The sequence below is a fragment of the Tinamus guttatus genome, unplaced genomic scaffold, assembly GCF_059628265.1.
Source record: "Tinamus guttatus ecotype Peru unplaced genomic scaffold, ASM5962826v1 Tinamus_guttatus_pri_ptg000092l, whole genome shotgun sequence".
In the NCBI taxonomy this organism is placed as follows: domain Eukaryota; kingdom Metazoa; phylum Chordata; class Aves; order Tinamiformes; family Tinamidae; genus Tinamus; species Tinamus guttatus.
Genome location: NW_028288626.1, coordinates 336807 through 355645, shown reverse-complemented (window position 1 = coordinate 355645; position 18839 = coordinate 336807). Strand labels below are relative to the sequence as shown.

Genomic DNA, 18839 nt, shown 5'->3' with positions numbered 1-18839 from the left:
AAATGGATGCCTAGTTCCAGCACTTTCAGACACTGATTTCTAGACTTTGAGGAAGGTAGTGATTCAGAAACAGGCAGTCTCGTCCTGTTCACATTAATCCCCCAAAGGAATAGTTGGCCATGCCAATCCTCTCATTACCAATCAAATCTAATATCCAGACTCAAAAAAAAAGCGCATCAATTAGTTAGACTGAATATTTGCACTATGGACGGCACAAAACGCGTCTTACGTCATGGCCTGGTATATTGATTCAATGCCGTAACGCATTGCAAATTCATCCACGATCTCTTGGGCTGTCTCATCAAAATACACTTTCCAGGCATCGTCGCCTTTAGCATCAGGGATCTTCACCACCCCATTCCCTTGAACATCTGTGAGATGGTGGAAGAGGTTCTGAAACACAAAACAGGAACAATATCGCATGTGAAGATGCTGAAGCCTTCAAGTGAGTTGTACTGTCAGCTTAGAACTGCCCCAAGGAAACAGCCACTCAAGGCAAGTTTCCTTCCCTTCCTCTTCCCTTCCTCACTGTCTGTTTTTCAGTTTTGACTTTTCTTCTAAAGTGTTCCCAGCCAGATTTTTCAGGTGCATTCCTACCATTTTATGCAGATGTTGTGGATGATACAGAGGAGTGCTTCAACGCAGTGAAATAATAGACCACTTAGTTTCCTGAAACCCACATGTTTCTGTCCCCAGAAAAAAAATGACTTAACATGGACAAGCTATTTAAATGAGCTGATGTAACAGTTCTGTATCAGCTTTATAATTATTATTATATAGCAGAACAGTCTGAAGAGAATTTTTTTTTTTCTGGGAAGCAGGGCCTTAAATTACTATTATACAGCAAAACTGTCGAAACAGATTTTTTTCCAAGAAGCAGAACCCTTAACAACTAAACCCTTGCATTATTATTCATCATAACCTCTCGCTTTATCTAAGAGCACTGGAAATGTTTTCATCTATTATTGCTGTGCAGCAATTGCACATTCAGTTCAGCGGGTTTCTCAGTAATCCTCAAACTCATGTCGCTTATAGATTCATTAGCCTTTCAGGCAGCTGCCTTCCTGTATGGCCCAGGAATGCAAAAGTCTTATGATCCAATTAGGAACTATAGGATGTTACGCTGTGCATACAGTGCTTTACACTTCTATTTCTTCTGATAATATTATTGTGGATGTAAATCATTTTCATTTTATGATGCACAAATAACTCCATGAAAGGAGGTTATGCTTAGAAAGAGACATCTTCGCAAAAATAATAATAATAATAAAAAAGCTTAAGAAACACAAACAGCCACTCAATTAAAACCAACAAATATTATATATTCAAGGACAGAGCACAACAAAACTGCTGTTCATCTAAGTCTAATATCTTGCTCTTTCCTGGCAAGGCCTGAAAACATTACAGGGTCCATCTTGCCAAGCATCTAAATAAATAAGTTGTTCCCACAGCTGAATACCCCTTGCTGTGGCACACCTGTCCATCTCTTAATCCAATTTTGCTTAAACTTTGCTGGATCTTTTGATATTTTTATCCATCAGGTAAAAGGGCTCTGATTACTACTCTCCATTACAGCACTTAGAGACTAAACCTGTCATTTGCTTTCTCCTTGACAAGTAGACTGGGCATCATGAATCTCTCGGACACAGGGTTTTCCCTTTTCGTCATTCTCACAAGTCATCTTTCTGAATTCCTTCTAACGTCTTAAACACTGCCCACCCAGCTTAGCCATCTTGACCAGCTCAGCGCCCTGTGTCCATAGCTTATTTTCAGTCCCTAATAGACATTCATAGCTCTATAGCGGTGCAGGGGCATCTTGACCACCTACATTGCTCAGTAGCCAAAACTCTCACCAGAACTTAATTATAAAGTAGCTGAGGTGGAAAATCCAACTTTTCACATGAATAGCCACTCTGCTAACTTACTTCAGGCAGGTGAGCTTAACCACAGTTTTTACTGAGGAAATTAAGAGCTTTCCTGTAAGCCTCTTGCTTCACAAAATACAGAAAGAATTTGATGCTATTCTTGGCTGTAAATTTGCAGGACACTTGGCTGAACTGCTAGGCTGTAACTTAGCAGTTAGTCTAAAGTCACACCACTCCAAGCAGGACAACACAACCAAGCCCAAGCACCAGTTCAGCTTTTCTGAACCATGCAACACATTGCTGACCATCCAGATGAAAACTGCAATGATGTACTGAAACTACCCCTCAGTATCAGTGATATGCAATGAGTTTTGCTCAGCAAATGTAGCAATAGCAAGAAACACCTGCTGTTATCCACAGAAATGCTGCACATTGGGACACTCAAGGTATGAACGAAATTTATTTCCTTCATATATAGTGGATAAACTCTTGGATAGAATCTGCTATCCGAGTAGTCCTTAAAAAAAAACAATTGTATGTGCTGTACATGCTACAGCACTGGCTAAGCTGGGCAGCCTTGTGCGCACGGCAGACAGCCTGGAGCCTCCTCCACCTCTCTGACAGCACAAGTCTGATGATTCAGCATGTTGCCAGGCCTGCAGTGCCTGGAAAAAAAATAATTTATTTGGGGTGAGGAAGGACATTTCAAGGAAATAAAGGTTAGAAATTTACTTCTTCAACAGAAGGGAGGAACATGGTAATGACCGAGCAGAAGAGCTCCTTACCTCGTGAAGGCAAGTGTACTGGATGTGATAGGGAGCCACCTTCTCCTCCCCTTTGATCTCCACGCTGATTTGCAGGCGGATAGCCCCAGACACCGCAGATTTATCCGTTCTCTTCTCTAGAAGTAAAATGCATCAGCAATTATGTGCATTTTTCACCTATAGAGCACAGCTATCTGGGGGCGTCAACATGAGAAAGGAGACTGCTGGAAACTCACTGAACTTGGGGTCAGAATCACTGCAGAGCAAACTGCCTATGACTTTTTTTTAAGTTTTCCAAAACATTAAACATTAAGTCAGCCTCAGGAAAGCAACTGCCATGATACACTGTCAATATGACACATCTAGCTACTACTATGCACATTTCTAGGCATAAAGTAGTCCTTCTGACACTAACTGTGCTATAGGGTCCCTAGGCTCAGACTCAGTCAATTGAACTGGAACTACCAGGGAATATACTGCAAATCTCTTCAGACTAAGGCTTATATGACAGCGGACAGGGGAATTCAGCATAGATATCACACAGACAGCTAAGACAAGGTTTTAACCAAGACCAGCATCAAAATGCCAATGTGCCTGAAGATGTTGTTCAAAACTCATTAAGAAAAGGGTTGATGGATGAGGAATCTTTTCCTGCTTTCACCATAGTCCTGAGGCTCCTGAGAACTGCTGATGCTGTCCCCATCAAGAAAACTTTGCATCTCCTAGGATTATTGTGCCTATCAATTCAGCACCATCTGGTTACACATCATTTTTTTCCTTCCAAATCCTATTTCTGCCACTTGAAAAAGGCCTCAACAACTTGCCAGTCCAGTGTAGCGCACTTATAGATTGGTAAAATCTTTATGTCAGCACAAAAAGAAGGGGCACAGGATGGGCAATATTCTTCCAGCATCAATAGAGTCCAACCCTGTGCCAAGCATTCACCCACATGACTTTCCAGTGCCTGTAGGGAAATGCTACATTGCACTGCTCTGTTTCTCAAGCCCTTCTCTAGCTGAGACCAAGGACTATAACCTTGCAGAACATCCACCCTCGAAATCATCCAGGATTCCCAATGCTCCCAGACTAACAGCTGGCATTTTTTCAATCCCAAAGCCCCACTCACCAAGGTTGTACCACACATCCATCTCTCCACTCAGTGTACGGACTTCAATGATCGTCTGCCCCAGGAAATCGTCCGACTCGCGTTTTAGCCTCTGCTTGACACGAGACTTGATGTCGTCATCTTCATCCCACACTCGCACCTTGATTCGGTCAGAGGAGTTATGGCACTCGCTTCAAACAAGATATAGAACCACAGAATCATTATGGTTGGAAAAGACCTTCAAATCATTAAGTCCAACCATGAGCCTCTCCATACCAACCTGTTAAACCGTGTCCCTAAGGACCTCATCTACACATTTCTTGAACACTGCCAGGGACAGTGACTCCACCACATCTTTTGGCAGCCTGTTCCAATGTGATGTTGAAGTACACAAGTTTCCAATAGTATTTCTTAACTAAATGCTCTACATTCATTTTGACTTGCTTGTCAAACAGCGGAGGGATGCATAAACATAAAATATAAATAACGGTCTAGTTAAATATAAAAGGGTAGCCTTTGATAGGAAAAGGGTAGTCTTTGTTAGGCTGCAAGCATGAGGGGTTATTTTTGTCTGTGCATGTACAGTGCCTAAGCAAGCAGAGTCCAGGTTTATGACAAGGACTCCTCAGGTTCTTTGCTAATAAAAGAAAAACAAGAAGTAGCTTAGGTGGACATAGTTCTTTCACTTCAAGATCCTTACAAAGTCATAGTGTGCTAATGTACAATATCTTATAACTGGATGATATAAATACTGCCTGTGTGTGGGTGGCTGTAGTGGGATACAGTAGTTGTAGCAAAGTTGGTATTTAATTACTGGAATCGATGGTGCCTATTGTTCACTGCTCAGGCTGATCCTTGCTCTGTGAACAATAGACAGGTCAATAAAAACTTTTACATTAAAAGAAAAAAAAAAGGCAGCTTATTGTTTGATGAATGTGCACCTTCAACCTAGAGCACTGTTAGAATTCACAGCCTCCCTCCCCGTGTGGGTGTTCAGATACCTTTTGTAGACACAAATAGGCCACTGGACAGCAGAAGGGGGGAGAAGGACCCATATAATGGCAGCTCTGCTCCTGCTAGGCCACACGATACAATGAAGCATTTTGAATGCTCACAAGACGATGAGAAAGGTGATTATGCACCACAACCACTACAAATGTCTGCCCTCAAGGAAATAAAACCTATGACAACAGGCAACTTCTGCTGCAGGCCTGTTTTCCAGCCTTTTGAACAGGCTGCATGTTGCTAAGCAACAGGGAGCAGGCAGAACTGGGTCAGAGGGATCTGTTAAGGCCGGTCAGTGAGACACAGCAGTGACTGGTATTTGCATGCTCCTTGCTAAGGAATCTTTTGGGCCCCTCCTGCCACTAATGTGATTCAGGACTGCTTAACAGACACCCAGGCAGCTCCTACACATGTTTTTTCCAGCCTGAAGGAATACCTTCGGATTACACATAGAAACTTTGAGGCAATTCCAGATGGTTCTGACCACTGCTCAAGACTGTCCATACTCCCTTCCTTTCCTTTGCAATACAGGAATATTTCAAAATTCAGAAGAAAGAAGATTAAGTGTTTCTCTCCTGCCTTTTATTCTTCCCTTCCTCCACTTCAAGGATATCCTCCTTCACCAAAACCACACAGCAACAGTTGCAGGCAGGGAATGCTTGGATGGCTGGTCCTCCGTAGTGCTCAAACTCATCTGAGAGCATTGCCATGTCTACAGGCAACACAGCGCAAGCATGTAAATCCTGTTTCCAAAGCACTGTGCTAACACACATTTTGGCAGCACCTCAAGAGGCTCAGCATTCAGAAGCACATGGGTGCCTAAAGACAGGGATTGGCACATAGTGGTGTTTACAATGAACTCCTGACTCCTCCAGACCTCACCTTCTGGTGCTCCAGTTACTCAGTAAGACAGGTTGGATCTCAGTTCTTGGCTACCACTGGTCAAAACTTTGCACCTTCAGTCAAGGAAGTTTTTTTAAGGTGTCCAGATATAAATCTGCTTTAGGTGTTCCTGCAAGCACATCCTATGTTCCTGGAACGACTGACTACCACCCTCCAGCTGGCCACAGCAGCACAACTCACTGCTAAGGGTCACATGAAGCTTTTAAGCCCATTTACTATGGGAGTTTCTGCTTCACCCTGCCTTTCTGCCATTTTTAAGAGACTTCTCAATTCATATTTCCTTATGCTGTTCCCATGCCAGAGAAAACCTTATCACTGTTACACAGCAACTGAAATCTGTAGGCTGGTGGCTTACCCTTCCAACTGTGGTGTCTATAGGAACCACAGTCCTTGTTTTCATTTAAGCAAGACAGTTGTGGCAACATCAGGGCACCTTCCACAACCTTTCCACTAAAACCACAAACACGTGGGGGTTCTGGCTTGTTAACTGATAACAGGCTTGATAACTACTGAAATATATTAGCTTCCAATTTGGCAGAATGATGATGACTCGGCAAGACTGTTGCTAGAAACTTCCCATGCCATAACACAGGAGACAGCACATCTCTGGAGATGCCTGCCCTGCTTCTTGCTACCATTTGCTGAAGCATGATTTCCTAAGGATCTGTATGCACATGTGTGCCCATCCAGACCCTCTTGTACACTGAAGCCCCACAACTTCCCCAGAAGCAGGCAGATAGAGAAAATAACTCCCTTATAAGCCCATCACATGGAAGAAACCACGCACAGCTTCAGACCCACTTCAGGGGCCTGTAAACCAAGTTCCTTTGGTTCTGTGACCCAGAATTTCTCTTCCTCATTTATCACTTCAGGTTTTTTTTGATGATTTCAGTGATGCCTTTTTATATAAAGTAGCTATTTTGGCACATCCAACTACCAAATAAGGTCACATTTTCCAGAAACAGTACACAAAATCTGGAAATCTCACAAATAGTGAACTTGTTTCCATTAAGTTGTTCTCCCTGAAGCCAGTGGTTGTAGGAGCTATGGTACTCGCAAGGCACAACTTGTTCTGCACACCCGCACACTATTCCCACTCTCTACCGCCAGCTTTTCTGCCATTTGCCCCTTTGGCTATCCGCTAGCCCCAAACCACCAGATCCCCACACAGGTTTCCAGTGCTTTTAATACTGTGATCACTTCTTATGCCCCAGCTTGTGTGAGGGGAAGCAGGGGAGGTTGTTATTAATTCTGAACTACACACCCAGTGGCATGCTAACGGCTGAATATTCATGGCTTCTCCCACAATGGAGTTGATAATTTAGGTCTTGGCAATCCAGATCCAATTTCCACACACACACACACACAAATTGCAGAAAGTTATTCCTAGGTCCAATACCTCTCCCCATCTGTAAAATTTGCTGTGAAGTGGCCCAGAGTTTGTCAGGGGTCAAGGAGAAGCATAGCATATGACTCTTCTGAAGAAACTGGTCAAAAGAAATTGTCTAAAAAGGACCACAACAATATTTTCAAACCAGTGATTTGTACTCTGAGGTAGGGAGGAGAAAAAAAAAAAAAAAGGACAATTGTGCTAAATTTGTAAATCAGTTGGTGCTTGTGCTAACAACATTTGCAGGACTGCTACTGAATGTCTGCACTGTAGGAATACTAATGCCAAATGGAGTCACGCATCAAAGTTGTAGCTAAACACCAAGTTTGTAAAGTTCTCCAAAAAGAGATTCAAAGATACACTTATGAAACTGTGTCCTGCAGATCGCAAATGAAAAACTGAATTGCAATCAAGATCATGAATTTAGACCAGGGAGAGCATCACAAAGGAAACTAAAATCTTCTAGTGCTATTAGTTCACTCTGATGATTCTAGAAGATTTCCCTGCACTAGCAGAAAAACAGACTCAGGTAAATACCACCAGGGCATTTTCGGTTCCTTTTGTACCACATCCACACAAACGTTTCTTTTCAAACCATTTCTCATCTCAGGAAGCATGTTAGCAAAAAATTAACTCAGCAGGATACATCAAACTCTCAGTTTCAATCCACTAACGCTGCAGCAAGACTTCCATCTATTATGTGCACTACACAGATCAGACAGATGAGACACCAACACAACCCTGCCATTCCACATGCCCCTTTCACATAAGGAAGTTTCCTTAAATCATGTTTCTTTCTTCTTTTTGCTGTCTGAAGAACAGGAAAGCCCAGAGGCCCCAAATGCAATCAGGGCTGTGCTGTGCCTGGCAGCTCACAGCGAGACAGGGAGCCCCTGCCTTGCAGGGCTGACAGCCTAATAAAGACAAAAAACAACAAGTAGGCATAGAGAGAACAAACAATTGAAGCCAGGGAGCAACATATTTTGTAGATTTGAAAGTAGGTCAGTCAAACCCAGAATTAAGTAGCTTTGCTGTGCTTTGATATTAAAATAAATATTTATGTCCAGAGCATCTAAAGACTTTTTCTACAGCCATGTGCTGTCAGCAATTTCCATTCTGCATCCTGGCAGATGCAGCTCTTGATGAGAGACTAAAGTTTCACAGTCCGGACCAGGGGACAGTTCATGCAATGCTAGAGAGAGAAAAAAAAAGAGCAGAGCTGCTTGCTGGAAGAGTGGGTGGCAGTGAAGGAGGTGGCAAAATGCACAGGAGAGAAGTGCAGAGCAGCAGGAGTTCAGGACTTGTCATCATTTCGGTTTCTAAGGAGCAAAGCTCAAAAAAAGCAAAGCAGATTTCTAGAAAAACAAAAAGGAAGGGAGAGTTGTACCATCCAGTATGAGCCAAAAAGCACCCAATAAGCAGTTGTAACAACATACACGGAGCAGAAAAAAAAAAAAAAAAAGTTGACTTTGGGAAATTATTTGGATGAAAAAAAAAGGCAAGCTGATTTCGATGTGGTTCAAACAGCAGCGTCTTGAAAGAGCGAGGTCTGCTATGGCCAACTTCAATAGGAAAGGAAGGCTGAAAACCTCTATGGACTGGCTAATTTTACAATAATGCCAAGACTCCTCTACCAGGGCAGAAAGAGATACCGGAGGAGACACTGAAGTCAAAATGAGAGAGGCAAGAGAACCAGGATAAAATCTGGAGCAGCTTACAAGTTAAACGTGAAAATGCAGGCATATGCCCTGAGATCTAGCTGTTCCTGTCTAAAAAGAAAGAAATGAGTTTTCTGTTCTTACAAGCATGAAGTTCTTCTCCTAAGGGAACAAGTACAATCATCCTACTGTTACCCAATGCTACAGCACTGACTGCACAAATTAATCGTGCAGCTCTCCAAACTACAAAGAGCAGATAAAGAGATTCGGAGCGTTACAGCTTTAGCTACATTAACTCAGCTTCCCAATGGGCGCTCGCTGTGAGGCATCAACTCTGCACTCAAATACAGGTTTCATATTGGCCACTGAGCAGGGAAACAAGCAGGATTTTATCGCACTGCCAGTTTCATTATCTGTAGTGCTTGGAGAATCAAGAAAGCAAGACAGCCTGCATGGCCTTTGCCATACAGCGAGCAAAAGCGTTCAGTACAGCGTTTCAGTGACATTTATAAACACAGTAGTCTCAGAAAGGGCAGTCTTAAAATCAACTCTGGAGCAGTCACATATAATCACAGCTTACTGAAAGATGCTGATCTTGGTAACAGGCTCAGCTGCTGAAAAAAAGATGGCAGAACCAAATAAGCTTTTGGGTGACAAGCCCATGGTTAGGTACGTGGTAGATCCATCCCTAGTAGTTTAACAGGAATGTATATCATCTATGTCTCTGCACGTCCTAAAAAAATATTGGTTATCTGCTAGGAAGAAGCACTGCATTTATTTTAACTCAGTTACTCCTTCACAATGAGAGAATAAACCTACTTTTTACAAATTGCCCGGTGACAGCGCAATCTGTTCCAGGCAATAGTTTCACACCCACCATTCACAGCTTCAGACACAGCTGTATTCAGACAAGACAACTTCAATGGGATAATATCTTAAAATGAACGAGTCATTTGGTAACTAGGCCAAGAAGCCCTGCACAGTCCTATTGGAACTCATGCACATAAAAGACCACGGGCACTTCCTGACAAAAAGAGGCCCTAGTACCCACCACTGAGCCCAGTGCTTTCCCTTGAAAGTGAGAGGCGCCATGAGGGAACGCGTGTGAGGACACAACAGAGAAGTCTACCAGGCAAATGAAGAAGACCACCTATAAGCCTACTCCGTATATCACTAAGGAAGGGACCAGGGATTTATTGCAAAAGACAAAGGGGATGCAAACCCAAGATAAGCAGGCTCCAACAGGGCGTTCTCAGAGTTACTTGGTCTCTAGTGCAGCAGATGTCAGGGTCCCCCAAAAAGCCTTCGTTCAGCCAACCACTGCACACGCAGAATCTCTGCACTGGTACTACCAGGTCTGCTAAACTGAACTGAACACAAAGATGAACTCTTCAAATTCTTTTGAGTCTCTAAATTCCAATGAAGAGATATAGAAATATCACTGTAACAGGATGTAACTATACCAAGAGATAATTTTCAGAAAGAAACATGACCTGCAAATTGCTTGCTCAGACAACATGAATTTGCTTCAAGACCTGGTCACTAATCTAAGCAGACACCTGTAGTGACATAGACTGGTAATGACCTACATAATGCAAACTCAAAGTGTTTTAAATCTTGTCTTTCCTAAAATATGGCTCTAAATTTGGATTTCCAAATTGGGTCAAACTGGTCACATTATTTTTTCTCAAGATATATAGAAAAAGAACCATATTTAAGGAGGAGTATTTAAATTAATATATTTCTCCACTTACCAAGATAAATAAGCACAGAATAACTATTTGAAATAGGTTATTGCCACCTTAAAAACAGCTTAAATCAGTTTTAATATTTTTAAAAAAAAAACTTTACTGAGCCTGCAGAAGTATTATAGTACTGCAAGAAGTATTATCGACTGCCTCAGTTCATGGTATAGATAACAATATCAACCCTATAACAACTGGTACAGTCAGGTTTCTGGCTCTGTATTCAGCCTCTGAAAAGTCACTTGAATTGCAATCAGTTATAAAGACAAGGGGTACCTAAGGAATACTGGCTACAGACACGACTGTCCAACAAGCCAATAGAGGAATAATTACTAACCCATGTATTTATCATTGCCCTGACTTCCATCTTGGGTATCTTGCACCCTTTAAAATATTTAATTCTTCTGAACAGCAAACTTCTTGCTTCTATCTCAGGGGAGCGTCTACTAATTATTACCACTCCTTTCTCCCATCATGATAGATTATGCTTAAAAAACAAACCAAAAACCCTCCACAAAACTGACAATAAAAATAAAAATATATCCAATTTGATAAGTAATGGGTATATTTTTGTCCAGTGTATGTTGACTTAAGTTTCCATTTGATTAGCGGAGGGGAGATCGCAGTGATTTTAAGATCAAGCTGAACAAAAAAAAAGAAAAATGGGCTTGTAAAAGACCTACGATGTATACACTAACTAAATGACTCTCCTTATCTAGCGTAAGGTGAGCTCTGACATCCGTTAATGAAATGACACATTGATTCCAGTACTGAATGCTCTCCAGCCATCGATCTGGGTACCATGCTCATGCTACCTTCACCTCCTCCTGCCACTCTCAAGGCAATTAAAATACCCACCCAGACATGGACAAGATATAAAGTAGCATCAACTCCAATGCCCAATAGCATATTATCTACTGAATTGCAGACACAGCTGTAAAACCCATATGGTGGCACCATGATAATGGTGATGTTGTGCTATCTATCTTTAAACACAGTATTTGTTGAATTTCCCAAAATTAGAAGGGAACACACCACAGATACCATGGTAACTACTTGGCATGATAAATCAAGGTCCTTAAGGCTCCCACACAGATTCACTGCTCTTGAGGCTAGAGTTATCCTAATGGCACCTAAACCTACTTACTACTTATCAAGCAGTAATGTTACCTTGGATTAAAATAAGAATATAAAGCCAAAGGCTGACCCGCTCAAAATAGAACTGAGACTTCTCTGATGTTAATGAGGTGCTCAAAACTACCTTAAAAATAATTTTGTTTGTACTGTGCATTGAACAGACAAACCTGGACTGAAATAAGCTTGATTTTAAAACGTAAACAGGGGAGAACTTTCAGGGAGAACTCTCCTCCAACCAGTTTGGGAAAAAAGAGATTGAGAGAGAGAAGAAGTACAACTGAAGGAAATAAAGATGGGTGCAACAGATTATCCAGAATCTTCAGAAGCTTCTTGGATTCCATGTCTCCATTTTGAATTATAACAACTTTAATGATAAATTGATGCTTTCGTTTACTTGTTCAATAAGTCTAACAAAACAAAATGTTTTTTGGCCTTCTCCACTTATCTAATAGGTAACAAAATTGCACTTGCAGGCTTTTCTTTTTCCCATACATTGATATATTCCTCATTTCGAAAGCAGATTATCCCTCAAATGATTACTACACTGGTTTTCCAGAATTAAGGAGGAGACCAGCAGCTTCACAGACAAGCAACAGACAAGTGTGTACCTCTACTCTGAGCTCACAAATGTAGTCAAACACCAATACAAGCAGCAGGTCACAGGAAGCTCGCATAATCCTTTATGCAAACTTTACTCTTTTGTATTTCAAAGAATTTTTAAAGTACATCTGTTCTCCATGAGCAAGAATCTTCCGGATAAAGACTTTTCTTTCTCTTTAGCTTTCTCTAGAAATATCAATATAAAACCATTCATAAAGCAGATAGATTTTTTAGATACAGATCAGTGGGAAATATGACAAGACAGGTGTGCAGTACATGTTACAGACATCAACCCTCCAGACATACACACTATGTCAAGGACAATGAAATATGTGATTAAATCGTGTGGAAGGCATGTTGATACACAGATGTAAGTGTAGAAATAAAGATCATACTGAAAGGCAGAAAATGAGTGAGAACCTTTGGTATAGCACTTACAAATAAAACTTCTCTTCCCAAACAGGGTTCAGGTTCCCAAAAATTGTTTTTGTCCTCTTCTTTGTTTTGCCCACTTGAACAGTTACATATGGATCACTAGACCCAGTCTTGTCTTTGGCCTGCAGACCCTGAGCACATACCACTGCAAAGAAAGAAAGAAAAAAAAAAAAAGTTACACCTGCCCTCAGGTAAGAGGACATAACCACGCATCACATGAAGCAACCTACAGAAAGAGGAACCCTGTTTCTGATGAGCCTCAGCTCATGGTGCATTATAGTGCCTGGGGTAGGAAGTACATCTCCAACTGCTTCCCACACTCTGACTAGAAAGAGATATAGGAAAAGAGGAGCAGATGCTCTTCCTCTCCATTCTCTCAAACCTCACTCCAACTCTCTCTTAGCTTAGGCTCTCAAGTGAGGCCAAGGGAATCCATGCCTTCCCCCACTCACCTGTGATTGTGATCTTTGCTGACCATTTTGAGGTGCCATCAAGCACACTCTGCTTCACTGTCTTCATCTGTTGAGCATGTGTCAGCTTGCTCTCACAGAACACATCTCTGATCAAGTCAAAAATCTCTGGCTTGTTCCGCTCCCGGATCTTCATGCGATCCTTCATGGCCATGATGAAATTCTGGGTTCTGTCTTCCGCCCCATGCTTTGAGCTCTTCTCTGCTGCTCCTGGGCACCAAAAAGTACAAAACATTCATCAGAAAGATGCAAAAACAGAAAGGCATGTGCCACTGAATCTGGACAGCAAGATCATGAGGATCGCTGCACACAGTGCTCCTGGCTAATGATTTTTGCAGTCAGACACCCAATTTCAACGCTCATGCAAGAGAATCCAGACCACTCAGAGAAGGGAGGGGATAATGAGAGATTCCCAGACTGCCTTCTGATCTGGTCCAGAACACTCTTCTGTCAGGAGCTTAGGTTCAAAACAGCTGAGAAAGACCCAGAAGTCAGGTTCTCATTTTAACAGCAGCCACTAGCATGCCCCCTCCCCTCATGATCTTTTTTGAATAAATAAATCTCTGCTTGAGGAATGATGGAGATCATTCATTCTTAATAGCACCTATGAGCTTGTCTCAAGGCTTCACCTAAGTACAAGGGAAGAACCACGGTTCAGATGGACCCACGTGCACAGCATTTCCTGCTCTGATTCACTCCGCACAGCGGGACTCACTGCCCAATGTATGCCCAATTCTGCTGCCTGGAACCATCCTGCCTGGATCAGACATTACGCTGGAGGCATGTGAAGTACCTCCCTGGATCTCACTCTTTAGTTTATCAAGATGCAGAAAGCCATCACAAATATATCTGTATATATATATATATAAAAAAAAATGTATATCCATTATTAGAATTATGCATTTACAGTAAACGTAACATATAAAAGAGGAAATTCAAAAGTTTGAGACACAGACCACTATGAGAAACGGAGGCTAGTCACTTCTAGCTGTTGGAAACACATGAACCCTGAGTATGGGTCTGTACTGCATAAATATTTAACTATAACTGGAAAAAATGGAGGACTCCGGTGTTCCACATCTTTTGAAATACTGAAAAGTTCGTGTAGCTATGCGGTAAGAATGCCCCCACAAGCAGTGATTTCCTATTAAATTATGCTACTCATGCTCACTATCAGATTTCAGCCACAGATTATTGCATCAGATACAAAGCATAAATTACTGAAAGCATTGACAAAAACTAACAAGGTGGACAAATTAGAGTGTGAAAGGAAAGGCAAAAATCCAAGACTAAACACAGTCTTGCTACACCGTCTACAGTGATTTGAAGCTGTTATCTTAAACCAGATTTAATGTAATCATGACCAAAATGCTGTGAACGTATCCATATATTTTTGTTTAATCTTATTTTTTGTTTGGTTGTTTTTTTGTTTTCCTGAGATTTCTTAATTAAAGCAGTCTCTGTTTTATAGAAATAATCTGCAAAAATATTAAAAGCAGATGCAAATTTGTACAAAGGCCACCAACAAATCATGAAGATACCTAAAATTCCTTCCCTCTTGACAAAGTTGGAAAGGAAGTGATATTGGGAACACCTTAATATAAGGCATCCCAATTTTGCATATGAAACTGTTTCAGCAGCTGGTGTCTTGATACGAATAAAGTTCTGTGAAACAAGTGCACGCTCAGAAAGGACCCCCAGCAGCACAGCGTAACAGGCAGCCTTGTTAGCAGGCTCAAGAGGGTGCTCAGTGACTAACACCGCCTAGAGACATCCATTCTGAGGACCGCCAATCTAATGCCGTTGTTAAATTCACTTCAATAAAGAAAGAAAACTCAATTATAACTTCCACCATCCAAACCGAAAAGAATAAAAATGCAGTTTGGAACAGACTGTGACGGCTGAAGTTTCAGAAGTTCATTAAAGATACTGTGTACCAAGGCATGCTATTAAAGACCTGGCTCTGAAACAGGCCATAACTTTGCATTACCTGATAATTATTTTTCATTTTTCTTGCTAGAGGCTTGCTCTTCAGTATTCCATTTAGTACAATAAAAAGGCATCTGAGAAATGGCCCCAGAGTTTCCTGTTGTTGGCTTAAGATGAAATGAAGCCAAAATACGGGAATTAATTATGCAGTTCCTGCCATCTTCACTCCCTGGTGATCACGACTAAGCACCACCCAAAGTGATGTCTTATATCAGATAATCAGCCAGTTGTAGACCCAGCATTTATTAAAGGAGTACAAAAGCGAAATGATACCACAGGCTAGACTTTGAACTATGGAAAAAATGTGCTATTCAGCTTTAGACCTTCTGGGGATTGGGGTGGACTCAGTACATACAGAGTTACAGAAAATTATTGGGAAATTGGGAGAGGCCAAATTGAACAATTTGCATTTCCTTGACAAAATTCTGAAATCTATAGCATTTCCCAGAAACAAACTCTGCTCTGCCCTCTTTGACTCTGCAAGAATTAAGAACCAAATTTGAATATTAGGAGCTCGTGTCACACATGAGTGGGAGTGTTCTAATTTAGAGCCAATTTCTAAAGAAATTACTAGCCAGACAACTTCCAGATAAAAATGTTTTACTGTTAGTCATCGAGATGGGTCCTGACTTAACATATTTTTGAAACAGCCTGGGCTGTATTGGTGCATGAATGCAAGCGCTCCAGAGGCACTAAAGCGTCTTTAGGACGCGCACTTGGGCAACTGGAGGCACCCCAGGTAGGGGGATGTATAACAACCCCCTGACTCAGGGACCTTGCACAGGGAGGCTTAACGAGGCTCCCTCCAAGGCTGGCAGCCACCTGTGGCCTCACAGCCACAGAGACCCGGGCTCTCGTCCCCGCTCTCGTCCCCTCGAAGGCTGCTCTCTGCTCGCCGACTGCCCCCAGCAACCCCCGCCTCCATCCGTGCTGCCCCCTGCTCTGCACTGGCACGGGGGTCAGTTATTCCTGCCCTGCGAAGGCTCCTGCAGAGATTACACCTGACCCAGAAGGCAAAAGCCGGGACCAGGTAAACAAGGCTGCGTATTTAACAATGCAAAATAATAAAGAAAAGACAAACCCTCTGCCACAGCACCACGTCCTTTCCTCATTTAACACCAGCTTGTTGGTACAAAATCTCCATAAAATAAAGATTATCAGGGGATTAATCACTTACAATGAACAGAAAAGACTCCCCAACTGTATCCCTCCACTAGATAGCAAAAGTTGGACTTGAGATGTTTTTCTCATCTGCAAAAAGGTGATTTGGGGCCAATGTAAAGGTTCATTGTTTCAAGCAGTTTTGTAAATCACTATGGAAAGGCTGAGGAATATCCAAATTCTGTGTATAGGAATATATAGTATTGGGTGAATGGCACTGGGCTTTCCTCATCTCTGCCTCTCTAGGAAGAGACTACAAGCCAATTTGTGACTGGAAATAGAAAGGAAATAAGACTATATTGGGACTGGTATTGATACAGCTATTAGTAAACTGCCAGTGCTGTTACCTTATGCTCTAACGGGAAGAAGTGAAGAAAGCAATATTGGCAGGATAGAGGACAGCTGTTCAGTAGGCGGATAATGCTTAGAAATTATAAATTCCTGAGACTTAAAATAGATATTCGAGTTTCAAATAAAGGTATCCTTCCTCCTTCTGTGCAAATATTTTCCTGTGCAGGATTCTGGAAGCAAACGAGTATTCAGCACCATGGTGCTTTAATCATCGTTTGACACAGAAGCCAAGATGTTTATCACTAGAGTGACTTATCCATCTTACTAACAGTCCACCTTCAGAGACAGTCTCTGCAATTGCAACTTGTTTATAGAGAAACACATGGAAATCTGTCATTCAGAAAGCCACAAAGAGAAGTCCTTAAGCAGAAAACTCTCTGAGGAACTCCAGAAGTACCCAAGTCCCAAGGGCCAAAACAGTGCCAAGCAGAACATCCAGCGGGGACACGTCACATGAAGGCCTCCAGCTTTGTGATTCCAGCCCACTGTTAGAAACAAAAACTTTTCCAATGAATTAGGAAAGACATATGACTAAATGCACACAGCTAAGCTGTTCTACAGCAGTTTCAGGCTTGGTATTTCGACTCTTCATTTGCAAGAGCTCCAAGGAACCAGATTCAAGTACCCCAGGGCTATTTCTTTTCTCAGGTTTAACTGCAATCTACCATCAACTAGATGAGCAACATTACAGAAAAATAAGACATCCACCTGCAGAAGCAGAATCCTATTTTGACTCAAAAGTTAGCCCAGAACTTTGCAAGCCCCTTTTGCTATGATCTTGCTATCATCACGTCCTTCTTTCCACTCTCTTGATAATTCTGCTACACCCACTTCTCTGCATCTGTTTTTCCACATCCTACACATCCATCCTCAGCTTCACTCCTCCTTTAATACCAGCTTTGCCCACACATTGCCCTCTGGTAAGCACGACACTGGTACTCAGGGCAAGAGATAAAAGTAGCCCCTTTCCAAATCTTGCCTGCTATGTGGATTCCCAAGAACACCCCTGCATTAATTTCCAGACAGGTAGGAAAGGATTGGAAACCCACAGCAGAAGTTTAAAGTACCCCAAAGAATTGTTCAAGACTAAAAAGAGAGCATCTTAGCTTGAGCAATTGCTATAAAAAGGTTAGTTGTCCCATCACCACAGTAACATCTTCTAAATACCTGCAATAGAGAAACTTAGACTTTCTCATCCTCTCAGAACAACAACTTAGTGCCAACAGGGCCATAAGCCAGATGCCTGCAGTACAAATGCCACAAGTAATTCAAGCTTAGAGCACATCAAACTGACAGTTCATGGAACTGCCTTGCTCAAATGATCTGCAAGACATGCCCCATCATAGAAGACCAAGAGACTGCTAGACCCTGAACTATCAGGCTGCAAGTTGCAAGTTGTGCTTTTTTTTTTTTTTTAATCTAAAATGCACATGCTCTTCACTTCTGCTGAGTGTCCTGTCTTGGACACAATGTTTCCTGGAGCAGGAAATATATTCCAAAGACATTTTTATTGCCCTTCTTAGACAACTAATGTTTTGAGGCCATCTCACAGACAAACTGAGGAGCAAATTAGCTTTAATATAGAAATAGTGGCCAATTTTGCAAAAAAAAGGATTTTTCTTTACAACGTGCAACAAAGCAGTACTGAATTTGAGTATTTTGTCACCACCATCCCACACATTTGTTGACTTTATGAGATACCCAATTTCTTAAAGTATAGAGAGTAAGAAAAACACTCTCTGAAAAAATAACCAAAAATAGATCTGGGGAAAGAGATCGTATTATTTCCTAGAGAAAGTCACTGGAGTATAGAAGATAGATTAACAGCACATCTTGAGTCTAAGGAATAAAACACAAAGCATCTACCTGTAATTTCCAGTGATAGTCATATGAATTTTACTTGTGACCATCCAAAAATCCAGCGCAAGACATTCTGAAAGACTTCATAAATGAAAACACATTCTGAGACATCAAGGCATAATCAATGGAATTTATTTCTTTCTAGCCTAAAAATTCATCTACTCTAATGCAACATTTTCTGGAAGATTTGCAGAGACTTAAGTGAGGATAAGATATGAGAACAGGCTTTTTTTATACTGACAGCATTAATAAAACCTCTCTGTTGGGAAGAAACTCCCTCCTGAGTTTAATATACAAAACAGTTTAGTCTCAGATTTACTGGATCTCCAAACTATTGCTTTTCCTTACAGAAGTTCCTTTTTCTCATTCCTCAACAAACCTATATTCTTCCAACTTAGATA

The 18839-nt window shown here is 41.6% G+C and overlaps 1 protein-coding gene across 3 annotated transcripts in view; it reads right to left on the bottom strand.

Moving 5' to 3' along the window:
- Nucleotides 1-221: 221 nt before the first annotated feature.
- LOC148595490 (protein unc-13 homolog B-like) overlaps nucleotides 222-18839 on the bottom strand; it is a 146755-nt gene continuing 128137 nt past the window's right edge. For all 3 annotated transcript variants that reach the window (XM_088520579.1, XM_088520576.1, XM_088520577.1), the window contains 5 exons: nucleotides 13060-13287; nucleotides 12611-12752; nucleotides 3756-3925; nucleotides 2651-2766; nucleotides 222-393 (listed from right to left, as the gene is read on the bottom strand). In XM_088520579.1, coding sequence (XP_088376705.1) covers nucleotides 226-393; nucleotides 2651-2766; nucleotides 3756-3925; nucleotides 12611-12752; nucleotides 13060-13287 — 824 coding nt within the window. In that variant the 3' untranslated portion in view covers nucleotides 222-225. The remainder of the gene's footprint in view (nucleotides 394-2650; nucleotides 2767-3755; nucleotides 3926-12610; nucleotides 12753-13059; nucleotides 13288-18839) is intronic.